This window comes from Haemaphysalis longicornis, unplaced genomic scaffold (genome assembly GCF_048455015.1).
Source record: "Haemaphysalis longicornis isolate Haplotype H1 unplaced genomic scaffold, Haemaphysalis longicornis Haplotype H1 scaffold_3, whole genome shotgun sequence".
Lineage (NCBI taxonomy): Eukaryota > Metazoa > Arthropoda > Arachnida > Ixodida > Ixodidae > Haemaphysalis > Haemaphysalis longicornis.
Window position 1 is genome coordinate 38,364,983 of NW_027526335.1, and position 18,165 is coordinate 38,383,147.

Consider the following 18,165-nt stretch of genomic DNA (forward strand, 5'->3'; position numbering starts at 1 on the left):
CGGAAGTTTAAAAGAATTTTTCTATGACACGGGAGGATATTTGTAAACTGAATACATGGCTTAGCTTAGCGACGCCGACGATCTGGCCGATTAGGTGGCGAAGCGTTTGGTTTTTTTGCGTGCGAGTCGGCGGTGGCGTGCGGCACATATACTGCTTGGTAGTAAAAAATAAATCGCTTCCCACGTCTAGAACGAACTACCGAAATGATAGCCCTGCTATTATTCTGACTTTTTTTTTGCCACATCGCATTACATCCCACCTAGAGTCACTAAATAAGATTATCTACTGATACTACCGCAGACTGGTTACAGCACTTTGCTTGCTTCCCTTTCTTTCTGTATCACGCAGTCTATACCCTCCGACAGGTCACACAAAAACGCTGGCACGTAACTTCACCACCAGAAATGCCCTCACCCAACCTTGTTCTTCCGATAAGTTGAACAACGCAAGCATGTTGCCAATAAAAAGCACCTCAGATAAAAGTTCAACGTTGTAAGTGGAGGGGAGGGGGAAGCCACAGAGCTTTTACTTTACATGGTGTTGAAGATACACCGCTCAGTCACCCTTGCCGGCACTGCCTCAACGTACGACCAATAGGAGGTCACAACGCACCCGGCGGACAGCTATAAAACGACCAGCGGCCCCGCACGGAAAGCATTCCTGGAAAAACTTCAGCGGCGCGCGGGTACGTTGTTGATCTTGATGCTGTATTGTATCGACCGATGCTTTCCATTTGGCACTGCTGTACGTGTTTAGTAGCGCGATGACCTAACCCTGTTCCGAATTTCTATCCTTTTCCAGAATCAACATTGCCGCTTCAACATGACGCCCGTTTCGGTATGTCTCCTGGTCATCTTTGCGCTGTCGGTGCCCCAGGCGCACGTGGGCCACGCGCACAGAGTCCCCGGCCAAGCCCGTCCTGTGAACGCTGTTCCTGCAGGCTCCCCCGCCCGAACCGTAACCAGCATGGTTGTAACTACAGCCACGTCCGGTGAAGGCCATGAAGCGGCCACTACGGCCGCTTCCACAGCCCAGGTCTTCACGACCACGGTCGGCACTCCGCGACCACGCCTTCTGTACACCGAGACCACGCTTACGCCTTCGAAAACTCCAGAAACCCGTGAGCCAACAGACACCGCCCAAGGGCCGTCGGTTATTCCAACCGACTCGGAAGTGATATCGGTAAAGTCCGGCCATGTCTTCACAACAGAAGCGCCGACCACTGTTAGCTCTCCGCCTGCCTCCACTCATGGGGGCTCACTGTTCGAGCTCACTCTGAGGGCGTCGAACTTGTCTACAACGGTAGGAGTCTGCTGGCTTCTCAATCTCCGATGCCAGCGGGAATTCCGCATACGGCTCTGCCGCCTGTACAAAGAATGCCTGCTGATCGGCGCTCCACCCACGGACTGTTTGCGGGCGCTGACTTCTGCCATTGACAGCGATGTGCGCTGCAATCGATCCTAATGGGAGGCAAAATTTCCCCGGGTGTCCATTTTTCGCATAAACTTTTGAGCGCTGTTGCACATGTATTCTGACCAGTGTGTCGTATTCTGCGAAATAAACACGGGATTTTTATCTTAACTGTTCCGTTTTGCCCTTCCGGTCTTCTTTCTTAGCCATCCGCCCTGCCGCCGGATGCTTACGTCTCTGCGCTGACAGTGGTGGTCGCAGTATCGTAAGCCGCCTTCGAGCGCGTCTGCCGTGAGAATCATTTACACTCACCAGACAGAGGTCGCTGTCAGCAGATCACTTTTTTATAATACGGTTGCCTGTATCACCGGCTTGGACATCTACAAAACAGGGATTTCTCGTCCCGTTATCACCCCACCCCCCCCTTTCTACCTGCAGAGTGCAGTGCCCACGGTGTATGGGGCCGACAAGGCGTAAAAAAAACCGCAATGGTGAATGCGTCGATTCTTCCACTCCAACCTGATTTGCCTGCTACAATATTTCCGTTCACCAAGCATTAGCTTTGCTTGTCTGCTTTTTTACTGCCTGGCAACGCCCGACTGTGCTATTTGTGTCCCAAGCGAAGCGCTTCTTACTTTGTTAATTATTGTCCAGCACGGGTTATCTCATTCCGATAAAGAGAGCGTTTCGCCCTAACGTCAATAGGCTAGAATAATCTTGTTTGATCTACCATTTTCTGTATGTCAAACGGTTCGAGAAACTCGTGCTGAAAGATGAAAGCCTACAGAGAAGACGCCGCAGGATTTCCACTTACCGAATCTCGCCGGCGCAGTCACTTTGTTGACTGATGCTTCGCTGCCTGTGTATTCTTTGAGTTAAGGGAGCACAAGTTCGCACAAAGGAACTTGTTTTCCTTGGAATAGAACTGCGTCACCTATGGCTACTTGACAATATCTGCGTCTGACGTCATGTCACTTCCGCCACTTAAAGTGCTCGTTAGTCTTGGCTCTCGTTACCAAGAGCCTTCTGTGTTTGGGCCCCCGTGGCTTCATTCGTGATAATCAGAGATGTTGGGATCTAGGTCAGAGCGGCGACCCTTGCGTGCTGAGCATGGCATCTTTTACAATGGAAATCCCGCCTTCAACCACCATGAAATAGAAAATAAACTGCGTCTTGTGCGCAAATATCGGCGCAACATGCCTATAACCGCTGCGCCGCCAGTTGCCGCGCTTCTGCGGCCGCAACAGGTACAACGCTTCGCACTGGTATTAGTGCTGGAGCTGCTTCCCACTGGTACTCTAGTATGAACGTCATCGTACAGTCGTATGCCAACAGTCGCATGCAACAAAATAGGTTTGCGACCCGGTAAAAAAAGTGGTCTCGTGTGATGCTCAAAAGACTAGAGAATTTTCCTGCGACGCTATGGCACCGTAGCAACAGAAAATCACCCCACGCCTGAACCCAACTGCCCTCCCGTTTCGATCTGATAACAGGATCAACGTACCGCTCTACACTGGTGAGCTTAACTTGGCGAGGGCACTCTGCTTCTCAGATCAGAACGTGACCTTATTGAGGAGATATTAAACATAAAAAAACGTATCGCGTGCTGCGATGATCATTAGCTAAATGCACTTTATCCGTATCTGAGCACCGTTACGCGTTGAGCCAATTATTTCTGCTGTCGATTATTTAAGCACCGCCAAAGAAATTTGCATCACAGCGTCTCGCTGCGATAAGGAGTTAAATATTTTCTCAAATGAGTAATTAGAACCCGCTCCGCTTCAAACGCTGCTTTCTGTCCGCAGCGCTGTTCTTTAGCGAACAACTTCGAGCGTGCAGGTCGGATTTTCCGACATGGCGGCCGCTCTTCTGATCGAGGTGAAAAGCAAAAACTGCCGTGTGAACGAGATTTCGGCACACGTTAAAGATCCCCAGGTGGTCAAAATTAATCCAGAGCCCTCCACTACGGCGCGCCTCATCACCTGCGTTGCGTCTGTGCGTTAAGCCCTTCAATCAATCAATCAATCAATCAATCAATCAATCAATCAATCAATCAATCAATCAATCAATCAATCAATCAATCAATCAATCAATCAATCAATCAATCAATCAATCAATCAATCAATCAATCAATCAATCAATCAATCAATCAATCAATCAATCAATCAATCAATCAATCAATCAATCAATCAATCAATCAATCAATCAATCAATCAATCAATCAATCAATCAATCAATCAATCAATCAATCAATCAATCAATCAATCAATCAATCAATCAATCAATCAATCAATCAATCAATCAATCAATCAATCAATCAATCAATCAATCAATCAATCAATCAATCAATCAATCAATCAATCAATCAATCAATCAATCAATCAATCAATCAATCAATCAATCAATCAATCAATCAATCAATCAATCAATCAATCAATCAATCAATCAATCAATCAATCAATCAATCAATCAATCAATCAATCAATCAATCAATCAATCAATCAATCAATCAATCAATCAATCAATCAATCAATCAATCAATCAATCAATCAATCAATCAATCAATCAATCAATCAATCAATCAATCAATCAATCAATCAATCAATCAATCAATCAATCAATCAATCAATCAATCAATCAATCAATCAATCAATCAATCAATCAATCAATCAATCAATCAATCAATCAATCAATCAATCAATCAATCAATCAATCAATCAATCAATCAATCAATCAATCAATCAATCAATCAATCAATCAATCAATCAATCAATCAATCAATCAATCAATCGACCAATCGATCAATCAATCAATCAATCAATCAATCAATCAATCAATCAATTTTATGACATGCAGGTTGGATTTTCCGACAAGCGCGTAATAAGCGTCGGTGATAATTAGCCGCTTCTAAAGGGACCGATCATTGGGATAGCCATATTTATTATCACAAATAGTCTCCGACCCATACGAACGGAAATTCTGAGAAGATAGCTTCGGAAACTGTGCCAGCGGCTTTATAAGACCGCCGAAGCGACCCGTGACTATTTTCGGAACGTAGGGGGATTTCAGTGGCACCCGTACACGCTCCACTCATGGCCTACAACGCCTCCATACTTCCGGAAGTGTAAAAAAAATGCACCGCTTCTATTTTCTAAATGTTATCCTATCTAAAAAAATTACACCACCTCCCCTAAGGGAACTATGTGGTGATGCAAAGCAGAAGCGACGTCGCGCTGCCGAACGCCTTCTGGATCCGCTGCTCGGCGTCGACGTTTGCGTTCTGCATTCGAGCTCTCCTCTGCGCAGCCTTGTCTTCAGAGGTGCTCGCGGTTCTGGGAGTGAGCTGGCTGGCGCTGGTTGAAGGTGTGCCAGCCAGTTCGGTGACAGAATTGTCGGCGTCCATTCAGTTCATCGGACAAGCAGGAATTGAGGAAGCAGCGCGCGGAGAGGAGGAGAGAAGGAGCAGCGCACGCGCTATCGCACAGCTGGTCGGGAGAGGAGAGAGGTGCGGACGGACGCCCACGGACATAGCCCCGAGCAAGAGATGCTTTGCATCTAAAACTAGCAACCCAGTACTTAGTAAGCCTATACTAACCTTCCCTGCGAATCCGCGAAATATCGGCGGTATTTTAATTCAGCAGCGCCTAAAATGTTCAAAGTAGTTGTGTGGTTATTTTTTTTAGCATTTTCGTTTTCTGCATTGCTGCTGACAAATTAAGAATCGAAGTTTAACAAAAAGGCTACTAATGCCTCCGTCGGGGATTCGGGCTTGAGTCGCACTCCTGATGCAGTGAAGTTGCGAACGTTACAGAATTTCCGGCTGCTCAATACATGGCATTCTATATTCAGCAGGGGTGTGGTTACAGAAATAGGCTATAACGGCCACTTCCGAGAAAGTATTTCGAAACAAATGATATGGCAACTGGCCGCTACGACGATCGGGAGATTACGCCGAGATTCATTAAATTTTCGTAATCACGTAGTTCACAGAGAAGTAGCAAATTATGCGGAATTCCCGACTGCTGTCAAGACGTGCACTTCTACGGGAGGGAAAGTGACAGCTCCATGTTGATCACTTAGAATGAAACTGTGACCTTTTTAGGTTTCATCCGACTAATTAGGTAGGACAATGCTCACAAATTACAAACAAACGTGATATTTTGTGCGCATTTCTTGCACTGCGCCTGTGGCAGCTTAGTTGGTCAGCGTTCTTCACAGAGTGGAAGGGCACTGAATGGAATTGTTTCTTCCTATTTGCGCCATTCGCCGTTTCTAAAGCCGTTTGGCTTTTAGGGACGCCGACGGTAGCTTTTCTGCCGAATGGGCAGATTAGTACTTTCGCAATAACCGAGAAATCGGCTGATTTGTCGTTCTGCTCACCAGACTTTAGCCATCGCGTTCCCCGAGCAATGTCTTGTTCTGGAGCCTCAGCAGTTTATCGAGGTCGGAAACGGCCAGTTTTTGCATACGTGCTTTAATCATTCAAAGAGTGATAAATGCCCTTAAACAAAAGCTCAGAACAGCGTGACCATCGGCTTCAGCGTGATGTGGGTTGCTGCTTGCCCCATATTTGAAAAGATAAACTTGGAAAATTACCGCTGTTTTTATACATTTAAAGATGGCCTCTTTTTTGCGGTAAGTCAACTTTTGGGCTGGCTTATACTGAGAGCACATCACAGGAAGCGAGTTCTGCAGAATCCTTGTCGTGGCCTTGGTTGACGTAGAATATTTGCACGACTGCGTGTGGGGATGATATAGATTCAAGTGCAATTGTTTTTTTCGATTGTCGACGAGCAAAAAAAAAAACGCAATGCACTGATAAAAAATGAAATGTACAGTCTTTGAGTCTGGCTTGTAATCTAGGCGATACATGGAATTATCCGAATTCATTTGCATGATTTGATGTCCCAGATCATGGTTGCAACAGACTTTATGGGCTTTAGTACATGTAGTGAGCAGTATCATGCGTACAGTAGGGAATTTTTTTCTAGAGTAGTTGTGCTAACCGTACAAAGCAAAAATGTTCTTCGCGGCACCAACGACTCTTCACTTTTTTGAAGGCGAAAGCTGCATTCAGTCTGAACAGAAGACGCCAACCTTGCAATACTGCACAATTTTAATTTTGCTGCTGCTGAATTTAGCATCAAAGCTATAAACTAGAGCATGCTTTAAAGCAGCTGATGCCTTTATTGCAGCTCTTCAATCTTTAAATATATAGAATATGAATACACATTGAGTTGATTTGTCGTTCTTTCTTATGTTTACTCTGATAATGAATAGGCTGACCTGGACGAGAAGTACACACTAGCCGTTCGAACTCTTAAATGCACATCAGTAGGGTTCTCCAGAGAGCTTGCATTTTTCGTGTGGCTGCAGTTTGCAGCTTATCCACATTCGATCGGTGTGGCGAACGCCATCAGAAACGCCAAAAAAATTGTGAATCAATAGGTAAAGAACGCAAGGCGGGGAGTTCATGTCGATAGAGGAAGATGACTTCGGGAAGAGGACTTCTTGTCAATAGAGGAGCCGTTAAGGATGAAGCCGCAGGACATGGTGCATATATCTTAGTTATAGCTTTCATGCTGCACATGAACCCTATAACTAATGTTGTTAAGTGTATAAATTACCAATCGTCAAAACAAATTGCTTCCTATTAATTTTATATTTAGGGTTAGAGGAATCCTTCTATCGAACGGGAATATATTTGTAAAGTGAATACATGGCTGATCTTAGCGGAGCCGACGATTACGCCGATTAGACGGCCAGGCGTTTGGTTTTTTGCGTTCGAGTCGACGGTGGCGTGCGGCTGAAGCAGGGCGGCTGTACTGTATTCCACAAGTTTGCATGGTCGCTGGTGGTGACAGCGATTGTCCGTGCGTCTTGTTCAGGCCAATGATTACAGGCAGCTCATTACCGGCGGAAAAGGGCAGTCTAGCAGATGACGATTGCATTGGCGGAATCGTTCTGTGCATTCTACCTACCCTACTTCTTTCGCCGCTTTTTACCGTGATAAGGTGCTGACCACGATCAACTTGGCTGTGACCCACCCACCGGACGAAGCTCTCGCAATACTGTTTTGTGAAGAAAAATTAGACGGATAAACACATATACTTACGGCTGGTAAAGGTTTTTTTATTTGGCTTGGTCGTTACGTCACTCGTGTTGTTCTCGCAAGCGTCGTCATGAACGGGACTAGGAGGGAACAGTGTGCTCGTACCGTCTACCTGGTGCTGAATCTCGACTTCGCGTCCTTTTTCAGAAATGCCGTAGAAGATGTCTAGTTCTAGTGTAGTAGCTACACGGCGATGGTACTACTTTCCGCACCCACGTCATTCTGGCCAAGCAGTATTTTATAATTGCAGCCACTGGAATCGGGCGCTAAAAGCAATTCTGTCCCGAAACGAGCCCTCGACACCTTCGACGCCAAAACCAAAACTGATGGCACAGAAAAATCGAAGCCAAGTCACATAACATCCGCCCAGCCTCAACTTAGACCAAGTTCGATCAGCCCCATGATGGTTGAACAGTTGCAGCGCCAGTGCCCCTTTAGAGTAAATTATGTATGAGACTCTAGGGGAACGGCGACGGCGTCATGCTCGGAGGCAGTGGCTTTCGGTCGTATATACGCCCATGCGGGCTTCTGTTGATTCTCCGCAATCACTTCATAACGGCGGTACCGCCGTTATCAGCTGATTTCGGAACTTGTGAAAGAGGCATCGGTGGCGGCGAGGGGAATAAAAGCTGTGAAAAGGGGTCGGCGGTGATTTGGAGGAGCCCCGTAGCGGCGCTGAGTAAATCGGCGAAGGGGGGGGGGGGGGGGGGGTCGTTGGGTTAGAAGGATACTGCTTGGCCCTAAACAATAAATTGCTTCCCGCTGCTGCAAGAACTAACCGAAATGATAGCCCTCCGATTAGTTTGACTTTTTTTTTGTTACATCGCATTACACCCCTCCTAGAGTCACTAAATAAGATTATCTACTGAAACTACCGCAGCCTCATTACAGCACTTTGTTTCCCTTTCCCTCTGTACGACGCAATCTATACCCTATGACAGGTCACACCAAAACGCTGTCACGTAACTTCACCACCAGAAATGCGCTCACCCAACCTTGTTCTTCCGATAAGTTGAACAACACAAGCATGTGGCCAATAAAAGGCACCTCAGATAAAAGTTCAACGTTGTAACTGTAGGAGAGGGGGAAGCCACGGAGCCTTGACCTTTACATGGTTACATCGTGTTGAGGGTACACCGCTCAGTCACCCTTGCCGGCTCTGCCGCAACGTACAACCAATAGGAGGTCACAACGCACCCGGCCGACAGCTATAAAACGACCGCGGCCCCGCACAGAAAGCATTCCTGGGAAAACCACAGCGGCGCGCAGGTACGTTGTTGATCTTAGTGCTTGACTGTATCGACCGATGCCATTTGGCAGTGCTTTACTTGTTTCGTTGCACGATGACCTAACCCTGTTTCGAATTTCTATCCTTTTCTAGAACCAACCTTGCTGCTTCAACATGACGCCCATTTCGGTATGCCTCCTGGTCGTCTTCGCGCTGTTGGTGCCCCAGGCGCACGTGGGCCACGCGTACCGAGTCCCCGGCCAAGCCCGTCCAGTAAACGCTGTTCCTGCAGGCTCCCCCGCCCGAACCGCTACCACCGTGCTTACAACTACAGCCGCGTCCGGTGAAGGCCATGAAGCGGCCACTACAGCCGCTTCCACAGCCCAGGTCTTCACGACCGCGGTCGGCACTCCGCAACCACGCCTTCTGTACACCGAGACCACGCTTACGCCTTCTCCAACTCCAGAAACCGGTGAGCCAACAGACACCGCCCAAGGGCCATCGGTTATTCCAACCGAACCGGAAGAGATATCGGTCAAGTCCGGCCATGTCTTCACAACAGACGCTCCGACCACTGTTAGCTCTCCGCCTGGCTCCACTCAAGCGGGCGCACTGTTCGAGCTCACTCCGAGGACGGCGAACGCGCCTACAACGCCAGGACTTTGCTTGGTTCTCGCGCTTCGATGCGATCGGGAATTCCGCATACGGCTCTGCCGCCTCTACGAAGAATGCCTGCTGATCGGCACTCCACCCACGGACTGTTTCCGGGCGCTGATTTCTGTCATTGCCAGTGATGAGCGCTGCAATCGATCCTAAGGGCAGGCGACATTCCCCCGGGTCTCAATTTTATTGCATGAAATTTTGAGCCCAGTTGGACATTTATTCTGACCAGTGTGCCGTAATCTGCGAAATAAACATAGACTTTTTATCTTAACTGTTCGGTGTTACCCTATCAGTCTTCTTTCTTAACCGTTCGCCCTACCGGGGCCTGTTTACGTCGCTGCGCTGACAGTGGTGGCCGCAGCATCGTTAGCCTTCTTCGAGCGTGTCCGTCATGAGAACCGTATATTCTGCACCAGACAGAGGCCGCTCTCAGCGCAGCACTTTTCTACTAACGTTGCCTGCAGAGCTCGCTAAGATATCTACAAAACAGTTATTTCTCGACCCGTTATCCTCCCACTACCTGCAGCGTGCAGTGCCAACGGTCTACGAGGCCGACAAGGCTTAAACAAAACAGCAGCGCTTAATGTGTCGTTTCGTCCTCACCTACAACCTGATCTGCTGGATACAATATATGCGTCTAACGTCTTGTCCCTTACGCCACTTAAACGGCACGTTACCCTTGGCTCTTGTTACCAAGAGTTTTCTCTGTTTGGGCCCCGCGGCTTCATACGTGATAATCAGGGGTGTTTGGATCTCGGTCAGGGCATTGACATTTGCGTGCTAAGCATGGCATCTTTCACAATGTAAATCCGGCCTTGAACCACCATAATACAGAAAATAACGCTACAGCTTCCGCGCCAATATCAGCGCAACGCACCTATTACTGCTGCGCCGCCAGCTGCCGCGCTTGTGCGGCTCCAGCAGGTACAACGCGCCGCACTGCTACTAGTGCTGGTGCTGCTTCGCACTGTACTCTAGTATGACCGTGGTCGTGCAGTCGTACGCCGGCAGTCGCATGCAACAAAATAGGTTTGCCCCACGGTAAAACAGTTGGTCTGGTGTGATGCTCAAATGACTAGAGAATTTTCCTGCGACGCTACGGCGCCGTAGCAACAGAAAATCACCCCAGGCCGGAACCGCAACTGCCCTCCCGTTTCGATCTGATAACAGGATCAACGTACCGCTCTGCACTTGCGGGCTTAACTTGGCGATGCCACTCTGCTTCACAGATCAGAACGTGGCCTTATTTAGGAGATATTAGACCTACGAAAACGCATCGCGTGCTTAGATGATCATTATCTAAATGCATTTTATCCGTATCTGAACGGCGTTACGTCTTGAGGCAATTATTTCTGTTGTAGAATATTTAAGCGCCGCAAAAGAAATTTCCATCACAGCGTCTCGCTGCGATAACGAGTTAACTCTTCTCACCAAAGAATAACTAGAACCCGCTCCTCTTCAAACGCTGCCTTCTCTTCGCGCCGCTGATCTTTAGCGAATACCTTCGACTGTGCAGGTGGCATTTTCCGACAAGCGGGTAATAACCGTCGGTGACAATTACCCGCTTCTAAAGGGACCGATCTTTCCGATAGCCATATATAATATCAAAAATAGCTTTCTACCCATACGAACGTAAATTCTGAGATGATAGTTTCGCAAACTGTGCCAGCGGATTTAGAAAACCACCGAAGCATCCCGTGACTATTGTCGGAACGTAGGAGTATTTCAGTTGCGCCCCTACAGGCTCCGCTCATGGCCAACAACGCCTCCATACTTCCGAAGGTATAAAAATACTGCACCGCTTCTATTTTCCAAATATTATTCTATCACAAAACTAGCAACGCTGCACTTTGTAAGCCTATACTATCCTTCGGTGCGAATCCGCGAAATATCGGCGGCGATTTAGCCCAGCCGCGCCTAAAATGTTCAAAGTGGCTATGTGGTTATTTTTTTAAGCATGTTCGTCTTCTGCATTGCTGCTGACAAATTAAGAATCGAAGTTTAGCAAAAAGACTATAATGCCCCGCCGTGGGTTAGGGCTTGACTCGCACTCCTGATGCAGTGAAGTCGCGAACGTTACTGAACTTCCGGCTGCTCAATACATGGCATTCTATATTCGGCAGGTGCGTGGTTACAGAAATAGGCTATAACTGTTGCTTTCGAGAAAGTCTTTCGAAACAAATGATATGGCAACTGGCCGCTGCGACGATTGGGAGATTACGTCGAGGTTCATTAAATTTTCGTAATCACGTAGTTCACAGAGAAGTTGCAAATTTTGCGGAATTCCCGACTGCTGTCAAGACGTGCACTTCTACGGGAGGAAAACTGACAGCTCCATGTTGATCACTTGGAGTGAAACTGTGACGTTTTTAGGTTTCATCCGACTAATTAGGTACGGCTATGCTCGCAAATTACAAACAAACGTGATTTTTGCGCGCATTTCTTGCACTGCGCCTATGGCAGCTTAGTTGGTCAGACTTCTTCACAAAATGCAAGGGCACTGAACGCAATTATTTGTTTCTATTTGAACCATTCGCCCTTTTAAAAACCGTTTGGCTTTTAGGGACGCCGACGCGGCGGCTTTACTGCCGAATGGGCAGATTAATACTGTCGCAATAAACGAGAAATCGGCTGATTTGTCGTTCTGCTCACCAAATTTCAGGCATCGCGTTCCCTCAGGATTGTCTTGTTCCACAGCCTCAGCAGTTCATCTACTTTGCAAACGGCCAGTTTTTTCATATGTGCTTTAGTCATTCAAGGAGTTGTAAATTAATTTCGACAAAAGCTCAGAACCGCGTGACCTTCGGCTTCAGCGTGATCGGGGTTGCTGTTTGCCCCACATTTTAGAAGATAAACCAGGAAAATTACCGCTCTTTTACACGACTAAAGGTGACCTCTTTTTTTGTGTGTGTGTATGGTAAGTCAACTTTTGGGCTTCACTATAAGGAGAGCATACCACAGGAAGCGAGTTCTGCAGAATCCTTCTCGTGGCCATGGTTGACGTACAATGTTTGCAGAAGTGCGTGCCGTGCTGATATAGGCGGTATTCGTTAAAAAAAATTCCCGCGCCTTCCCGCGAGGGGAACACGAGTAAATGCAGAGCATTGGGGGTCGTTAACGCCGCGTAAAGTCGCGTTAGGATGGGTAGTTGGGTCGTAGTTGCGTTGGTGTTGGTTTGGGGTAGAGAGAGGAGAGTAAAGTAGCGTTAGGGTGGAGCGAGCGTCAACCAAGGAAGGAAGGAGCAACGCAGTGACTGAAGCACGAGCGACCGCTAGCCGCTTTATATTTGCAGCGGCGCGCGCAGTAGAGGGACAGCAGTACGGGAAGGGGGGGGGGGGGGAGCGCGCACGCGCAAGCAGTGCGCGCCCTTCCACGCCCCACCGCGCTGCTATCACGCACCTGTTACGCCGAGACCGCGACGGAGCGAACGGGATGACTACGACGCATGCGCGCGCCAGCTGCGGACGCGGAGCTGTGGACGCCGTCCGACGCAGGAAGAGGCGAGGCTAAGAAATGCTCTGCATTTAAAAGTTTAGCGGTCAATTTCTTCGCTTGGCAACGGCAAGCGAAGAAACGGTCACAGAGATGGCCGATGCGCCACAGACACGGCGCGGCTTGGGCCACTGCGGCCGCACGCAAAAAAAAAAAAAAAAAAGAAACACCGGCGTGCGTCATCTACTCCGTTCCAATTCGATTCCAAACGGTGGAATCAACAGAGATGTTATTAATCGCACTCACATTGAACTGGAGGCAATACTTTGCGAAGGTGCGGTAGAGTTTGTAACGTGAAACAGTCATGCGTTTCACAATCGTGCTTAGCATGGAGAAGTACAGCCATCCCGCGGAGCCCGACGTAACGAGTGACGGCGCACTAGCAGGGTTGCATGGAGCAGAAGAGGGGTGCCTGATCTGTGGGCCGTGCGCACAACGTCGCCTAGCAACAGACGCTTGGCCACAGATATGGCGGTGCACACTTGGTTGCCTGCATGCATTCCACGCCATTGAATACCGGCTATAGATTCAAGCGCAATTTTTTTATTGTCGAGGAGCAAAAAACGCAAGGCACTGATAAAAAAAAAGTACAGTCTTTGAGCCTGGTTTGTAATTCAGGAGGTACGTGGAAATATCCGAAATCATTTGGAAGGTGTGATGGCCCAGGTCAGGGTTGCATCAGACTTTGTTGGCTTTAGTACACGTAGTGAGTAGTATCATGCGTACAGTAGGGATATTTTTTTTTTCTTGAGTACTTGCGCTAACCGTACCAAGCAAAAATGTTCTTCGGAAAACCGACGTCTGCTTACTTGTTTTGAAGGCGAAAGCTGCATCCAGCATGAACAGAGGACGCCAACCTTGTAATACCGCACAATTTTAATTTTGCTGCTGCCGAATTTCGCACCGAAGGTATGGAGGAGAGAACGTGCTTTAAAGCAGCTGATTCCTTTTTTGCAGCTCTTCAATCTTTAAATATATAGATTAGGAATACACCTTGAGTTGATTTGTCGTTCTTTGTTATGTTTACTCTTTGACAATGAAATAAGCTGACCTTGACGAACTATACACACTAGCCAATTTGGACTTTTAAATGCGCATCAGTACAGTTTTACAGAGAGCTTGCATTTTTCACGTGGCTGTAGTTTATCCACATTCGATCGGTGTGGCGAACACTATCAGAAACACACAAAAAAATGTGACTCCATAGGTAAATCACGCAAGAAGGGGAATTCGAGTCAATAGAGGAAGAGGACTTCGGAAGGATGACTTCGGGTCAACAGAGGAGCCGTTAGGGATAAAGCTGCAGGACGTAATGCATATAGCTTAGTCATAGCTTTCATGATGCACATGAAAGCTATAACTGATGTTGGTTAGTGTATAAATTATTAATCCTGAAAACAAGTTTTTCTTCCCGTTAATTTTAAATTTAGGTTTGAATGAATCCTTCTATCGCACAGGAAGATATTTGTAAAGTGTATACACGGCACTTTCTTTGCCGACAATGCCGCAGTGGCTGGGAAGCCGCCCGGCTGGCGCATCAAACAGCGACAACTGTACTCATCCCATTGTCTAGGACGGACGCAGCTAGGGCCCTCCGCATTCTTGCCCGGGAAACAGCTATCTCCCAATGGCCTCCAGAAGATTTCACATGTGCACGCATTGGTGCCTTTGACCCGCGCCTGTAACGCCCCCTTCCACTAGGCCTCCGTGCACGGTCTGACGCAACTCTTCTTTGCCGTCTCTGGCAGGGGGCGGCATTCACAAATGCTTACTCGTACCAGAGTCCTTCAAAGCATTGAAGGACTCTGCTCGTACTTAATAGAAATGGCAGCAAGGGCGGAGTGCGAAACGTGCGGTACATCGGAGACGATAGGCCACGTTTTATGCGAGTGCCCACGCTACTCGCCTGCAAGGAAGAAGCTGTCATCAGCACTGAGGAACTTAGACTCTCGGCGGCCATTTTCGGAGGAGAAGATTCTGTGCCACTGGCCTTTTCAGTCATCCGCTCAGAAGGCGACTAAGGAACTACTACGTTTTCTACGGGCGACGAACTTGAACACTAGGTTATAGACTGAGAGCCTCCAGTGTCAATCACTATCAGTGCCTCAGTGCTGGGCATACGTGTCTTGTCCAACTTTTCCTCTTTTTTTCCTCTCTTTTTTTTGCCCATTTCCCCTTTCCCACGTGCAGGATAGCAAACTAAGCTCTAGTCAGGTTAACTTTCCTGCCTTTCTTCTACATTCTTCCTTCCTTCCGTATACACGGCTGAGCATAGGGCAGCCTACGATTATGTCGATTAGGCGGCGAAGCGTTTCTTTTTTTGTGTGCGAGTCGGCGGTTGCGTGCGGCTGAATCAGGGCGGCTGTACTGTATTCCAAACGTTCGCATGGTCATGCGGGGTGACAGCGATTGTGCGTGCGCTTTGTTCACGCCAGTAATTACTGGCACCTGATTACCGGCGCGAAAGCGCAGCCGAGCCAATGACGGTTGCATTGGCGGAATCGTTCTGTGCATGCAACCTACCCTCGCCTGTTTAGCTGCTTTCTACCGTGATAAGGTGCTGACCACAATCAACTTCGTGGTCGACCCACCCGTCGGACGAAGCTCCGGCATTATTATTTTCTGAAGAAAAATTAGACGGATGTACACATATGCTTACTGCCGGTAAATGTTTTTTATTTGGCTTAGCTGCTACCGCGCTCGTGTTCTTCTCGCAAGCGTCGTCATGAACGGTACTAGGGTGGAACAGCATGCTCCTACCGCCTAGCATGTGCGGAATCTCGAGTTCGCTCCCGCTTTCAGAAATGCCATAGAACAAGGCAAGTTCTAGTGAAGTGGTGATTCTACTGCTTTTCGCATCCGCTTCATTCCAGCCGAGCAGTATTTGATTATTACAGCCTCTGGATCGGGCGCTAACTGCAATCCTTGCCCGTGATGATCTCTGGATTCTTTCGACCCCGAAACCAAAACTGATGGCGCAGAAAAATCGAAGCCAAGACACATAACATTCGCCAAGCCTCGAGTTAAGCCAAGTTCGAAAATCACGAGTCGACGTCTCACGATCAGCCCCATGGTGGTTGAACAATTACAGCGCCAGTGTCCGCTCTAGCGTATATTATTAGCATCAAACTCTATGGCAACAGCGGCGGCTGCATGCACAGCAGGGGTGGCTTTCGGTCGTTTATACACCCATGCGCGCTTTGGTTGATTCTCCGCAATACCTAGATAACGGCGCTACCGCTGTTGTGATCTGATTTCGCAACTTGTGACGGAGGCATTGGTGGTGAAGGGGAATAAAAGCTGTGAAAAGGAGTCGTACATGGCTTGGAGGAGCCCCGGAGCGGCGCTGAGTAAATCGGCTTCACGGGAATGAAAACTAGAGGGGGGGGGGGTTCGGGGGGGGGGGGGGGGAGGCGGAGGGAGGGTTACACATACACTGCTTGGAAGTAAAAAATAAATCGCTTCCCACTGCTGGAAAGAACCAGCGGAAATGATAGCCTTCCGATTAGTCTGACTTTTTTTTTACAACTTCGCATTACACCCCACCTAGAGTCACTAAATAAGCTTATCATCTGACCCTCTCGCAGCCTCGTTACAGCACTTTGCTTGCTTCCCTTTCTTTCTGTATCACGCAATCTATACCCTATGACAGTTCACACAAAAATGCATGCACGTAGCCTCACCAACAGAAATGCCCTCACCCAACCTTGTTCTTCCGATAAGTTGAACACAAGCACGTTATCAATAAAATGCACCTCAGATAAAAGATCAACGAAGTGTGTTGAGGAGAGGGGGAAGCCACAGAGCCTTGACGTTTACATGGTGTTGAGGATACACCGCTCAGTCACCATTGCCGGCACTGCCTCGACGTACAACCAATAGGAGGTCACAATGCACCCGGCCGACAGCTATAAAACGACCAGCGGCCCCGCACAGAAAGCATTCCTTGGAAAACCACAGCTGCGAGCAGGTACGTTGTTGAGCTTAGTGTTTGACTTTATCGACCGATGCTTTCCATTTGGCACTGCTGTACTTGTTTGGTTGCGCCATGACCTAACCCTGTTCCGAATTTTTATCCTTTCCCAGAACCAATTGTGCTGGTTCAACATGACGCCCAATTCGGTATGCCTCCTGGTCGTCCTCGCGCTGTCGGTGCCCCAGGCGCACGTGGGCCACGCGTACCGAGTCCCCGGCCAAGCCCGTCCAGTGAACGCTGTTCCTGCAGGCTCCCCCGGCCGTACCGCTACCACCATGCTTGCAACTACAGCCACGTCCGGTGAAGGCCATGAAGCGGCCACTACAGCCGCTTCCACATCCCAGGCCTTCACGAGCACGGTCGTCACTCCGCAACCACGCCTTCTGTACACCGAGACCACGCTTACGCTTTCGCCAACTCCAGAAGCCGGTGAGCCAACAGACACCGATCAAGGGCCGTCGGTTATTCCAACCGACTCGGAAGTGATATCGGTCAAGTCCGGCCATGTCTTCACAACAGAAGCTCCGACCACTGTTAGCTCTCCGCCTGCCTCCACTCAAGCGGGCTCACTGTTCGAGCTCACTCCGAGGGCGGCGAACGAGCCTACAACGACCGGACTGTGCTGGGTACTCACGCTCCGATGCCAGCGGGAATTCCGCATAAGGCTCTGCCGCCTCTACGAAGAATGCCTGTTGATCGGCACTCCACCCACAGACTGTTTCCGGGCGCTGACCTCTGTCATTGCCAGCGATGAGCGCTGCAATCGATCCTAACGGGAGGCGATATTTCCTCGGGTGCCCATTTTTTTTGTTTGCATGAAATTTGGAGCCCAGTTGCACATGTATTCTGACCAGTGTGCCGCATTCTGCGAAATAAACACGGACTTTTTATCTTAACTGTTCCATTTTACCCTAGTCTTCTTTCTTAACCGTTCGCCCTACCGGCGGCTGTTTCCGTCTCTGCGCTGACAGTGGTGGCCGCCGCATCGTTAGCCTTCTTCGAGCATGTACGTCGTGAGTACCATACACGCTGCACCAGACAGAGGTCGCTCTCAGCGCAGCACTTTTTCTACTAACTTTGCCTGCAGCGCTGGCTAGGGCATCTACAGAGCAGTTATTTCTCGACCCGTTATCCTCCCACTACCTCCAGCGTGCAGTGTCAATGGTCTACGGGGGCCGACAAGACGTAAACAAAACAACGATGAATGCGTCGTTTCTTCGTCGCCTACGACCTGATTTGCTTGCTACAACATCTGTCTAACGTCTTTTCACTTACGCCACTGA

At 48.6% G+C, this 18,165-nt stretch overlaps 1 protein-coding gene and 2 long non-coding RNA genes across 3 annotated transcripts; all 3 read left to right on the forward strand.

Moving 5' to 3' along the window:
* The first annotated feature begins 559 nt into the window (after positions 1-559).
* LOC144173215 (uncharacterized) lies at positions 560-1,203 on the forward strand. The gene is made up of 2 exons (XR_013323193.1): positions 560-686; positions 803-1,203. It is a non-coding gene; the product is annotated as an uncharacterized LOC144173215 (long non-coding RNA).
* A 7,457-nt stretch (positions 1,204-8,660) lies between these two features.
* Positions 8,661-9,685, forward strand: LOC144173216 (uncharacterized). Its single transcript, XR_013323194.1, has 2 exons — positions 8,661-8,792; positions 8,905-9,685. It is a non-coding gene; the product is annotated as an uncharacterized LOC144173216 (long non-coding RNA).
* A 7,033-nt stretch (positions 9,686-16,718) lies between these two features.
* On the forward strand, positions 16,719-17,778 carry LOC144173217 (uncharacterized). The gene is made up of 2 exons (XM_077701716.1): positions 16,719-16,876; positions 16,993-17,778. Exon 2 carries the CDS (start codon positions 17,014-17,016, stop codon positions 17,653-17,655), a length of 642 nt encoding a protein of 213 aa, XP_077557842.1. The 5' UTR covers positions 16,719-16,876; positions 16,993-17,013; the 3' UTR covers positions 17,656-17,778.
* Positions 17,779-18,165: the final 387 nt, after the last annotated feature.

What these genes read in the sequence shown, in the direction of transcription:
- LOC144173217 (XM_077701716.1), top strand. Translation starts at nt 17,014, where the DNA reads ATGACGCCCAATTCGGTATGCCTCCTGGTCGTCCTCGCGCTGTCGGTG.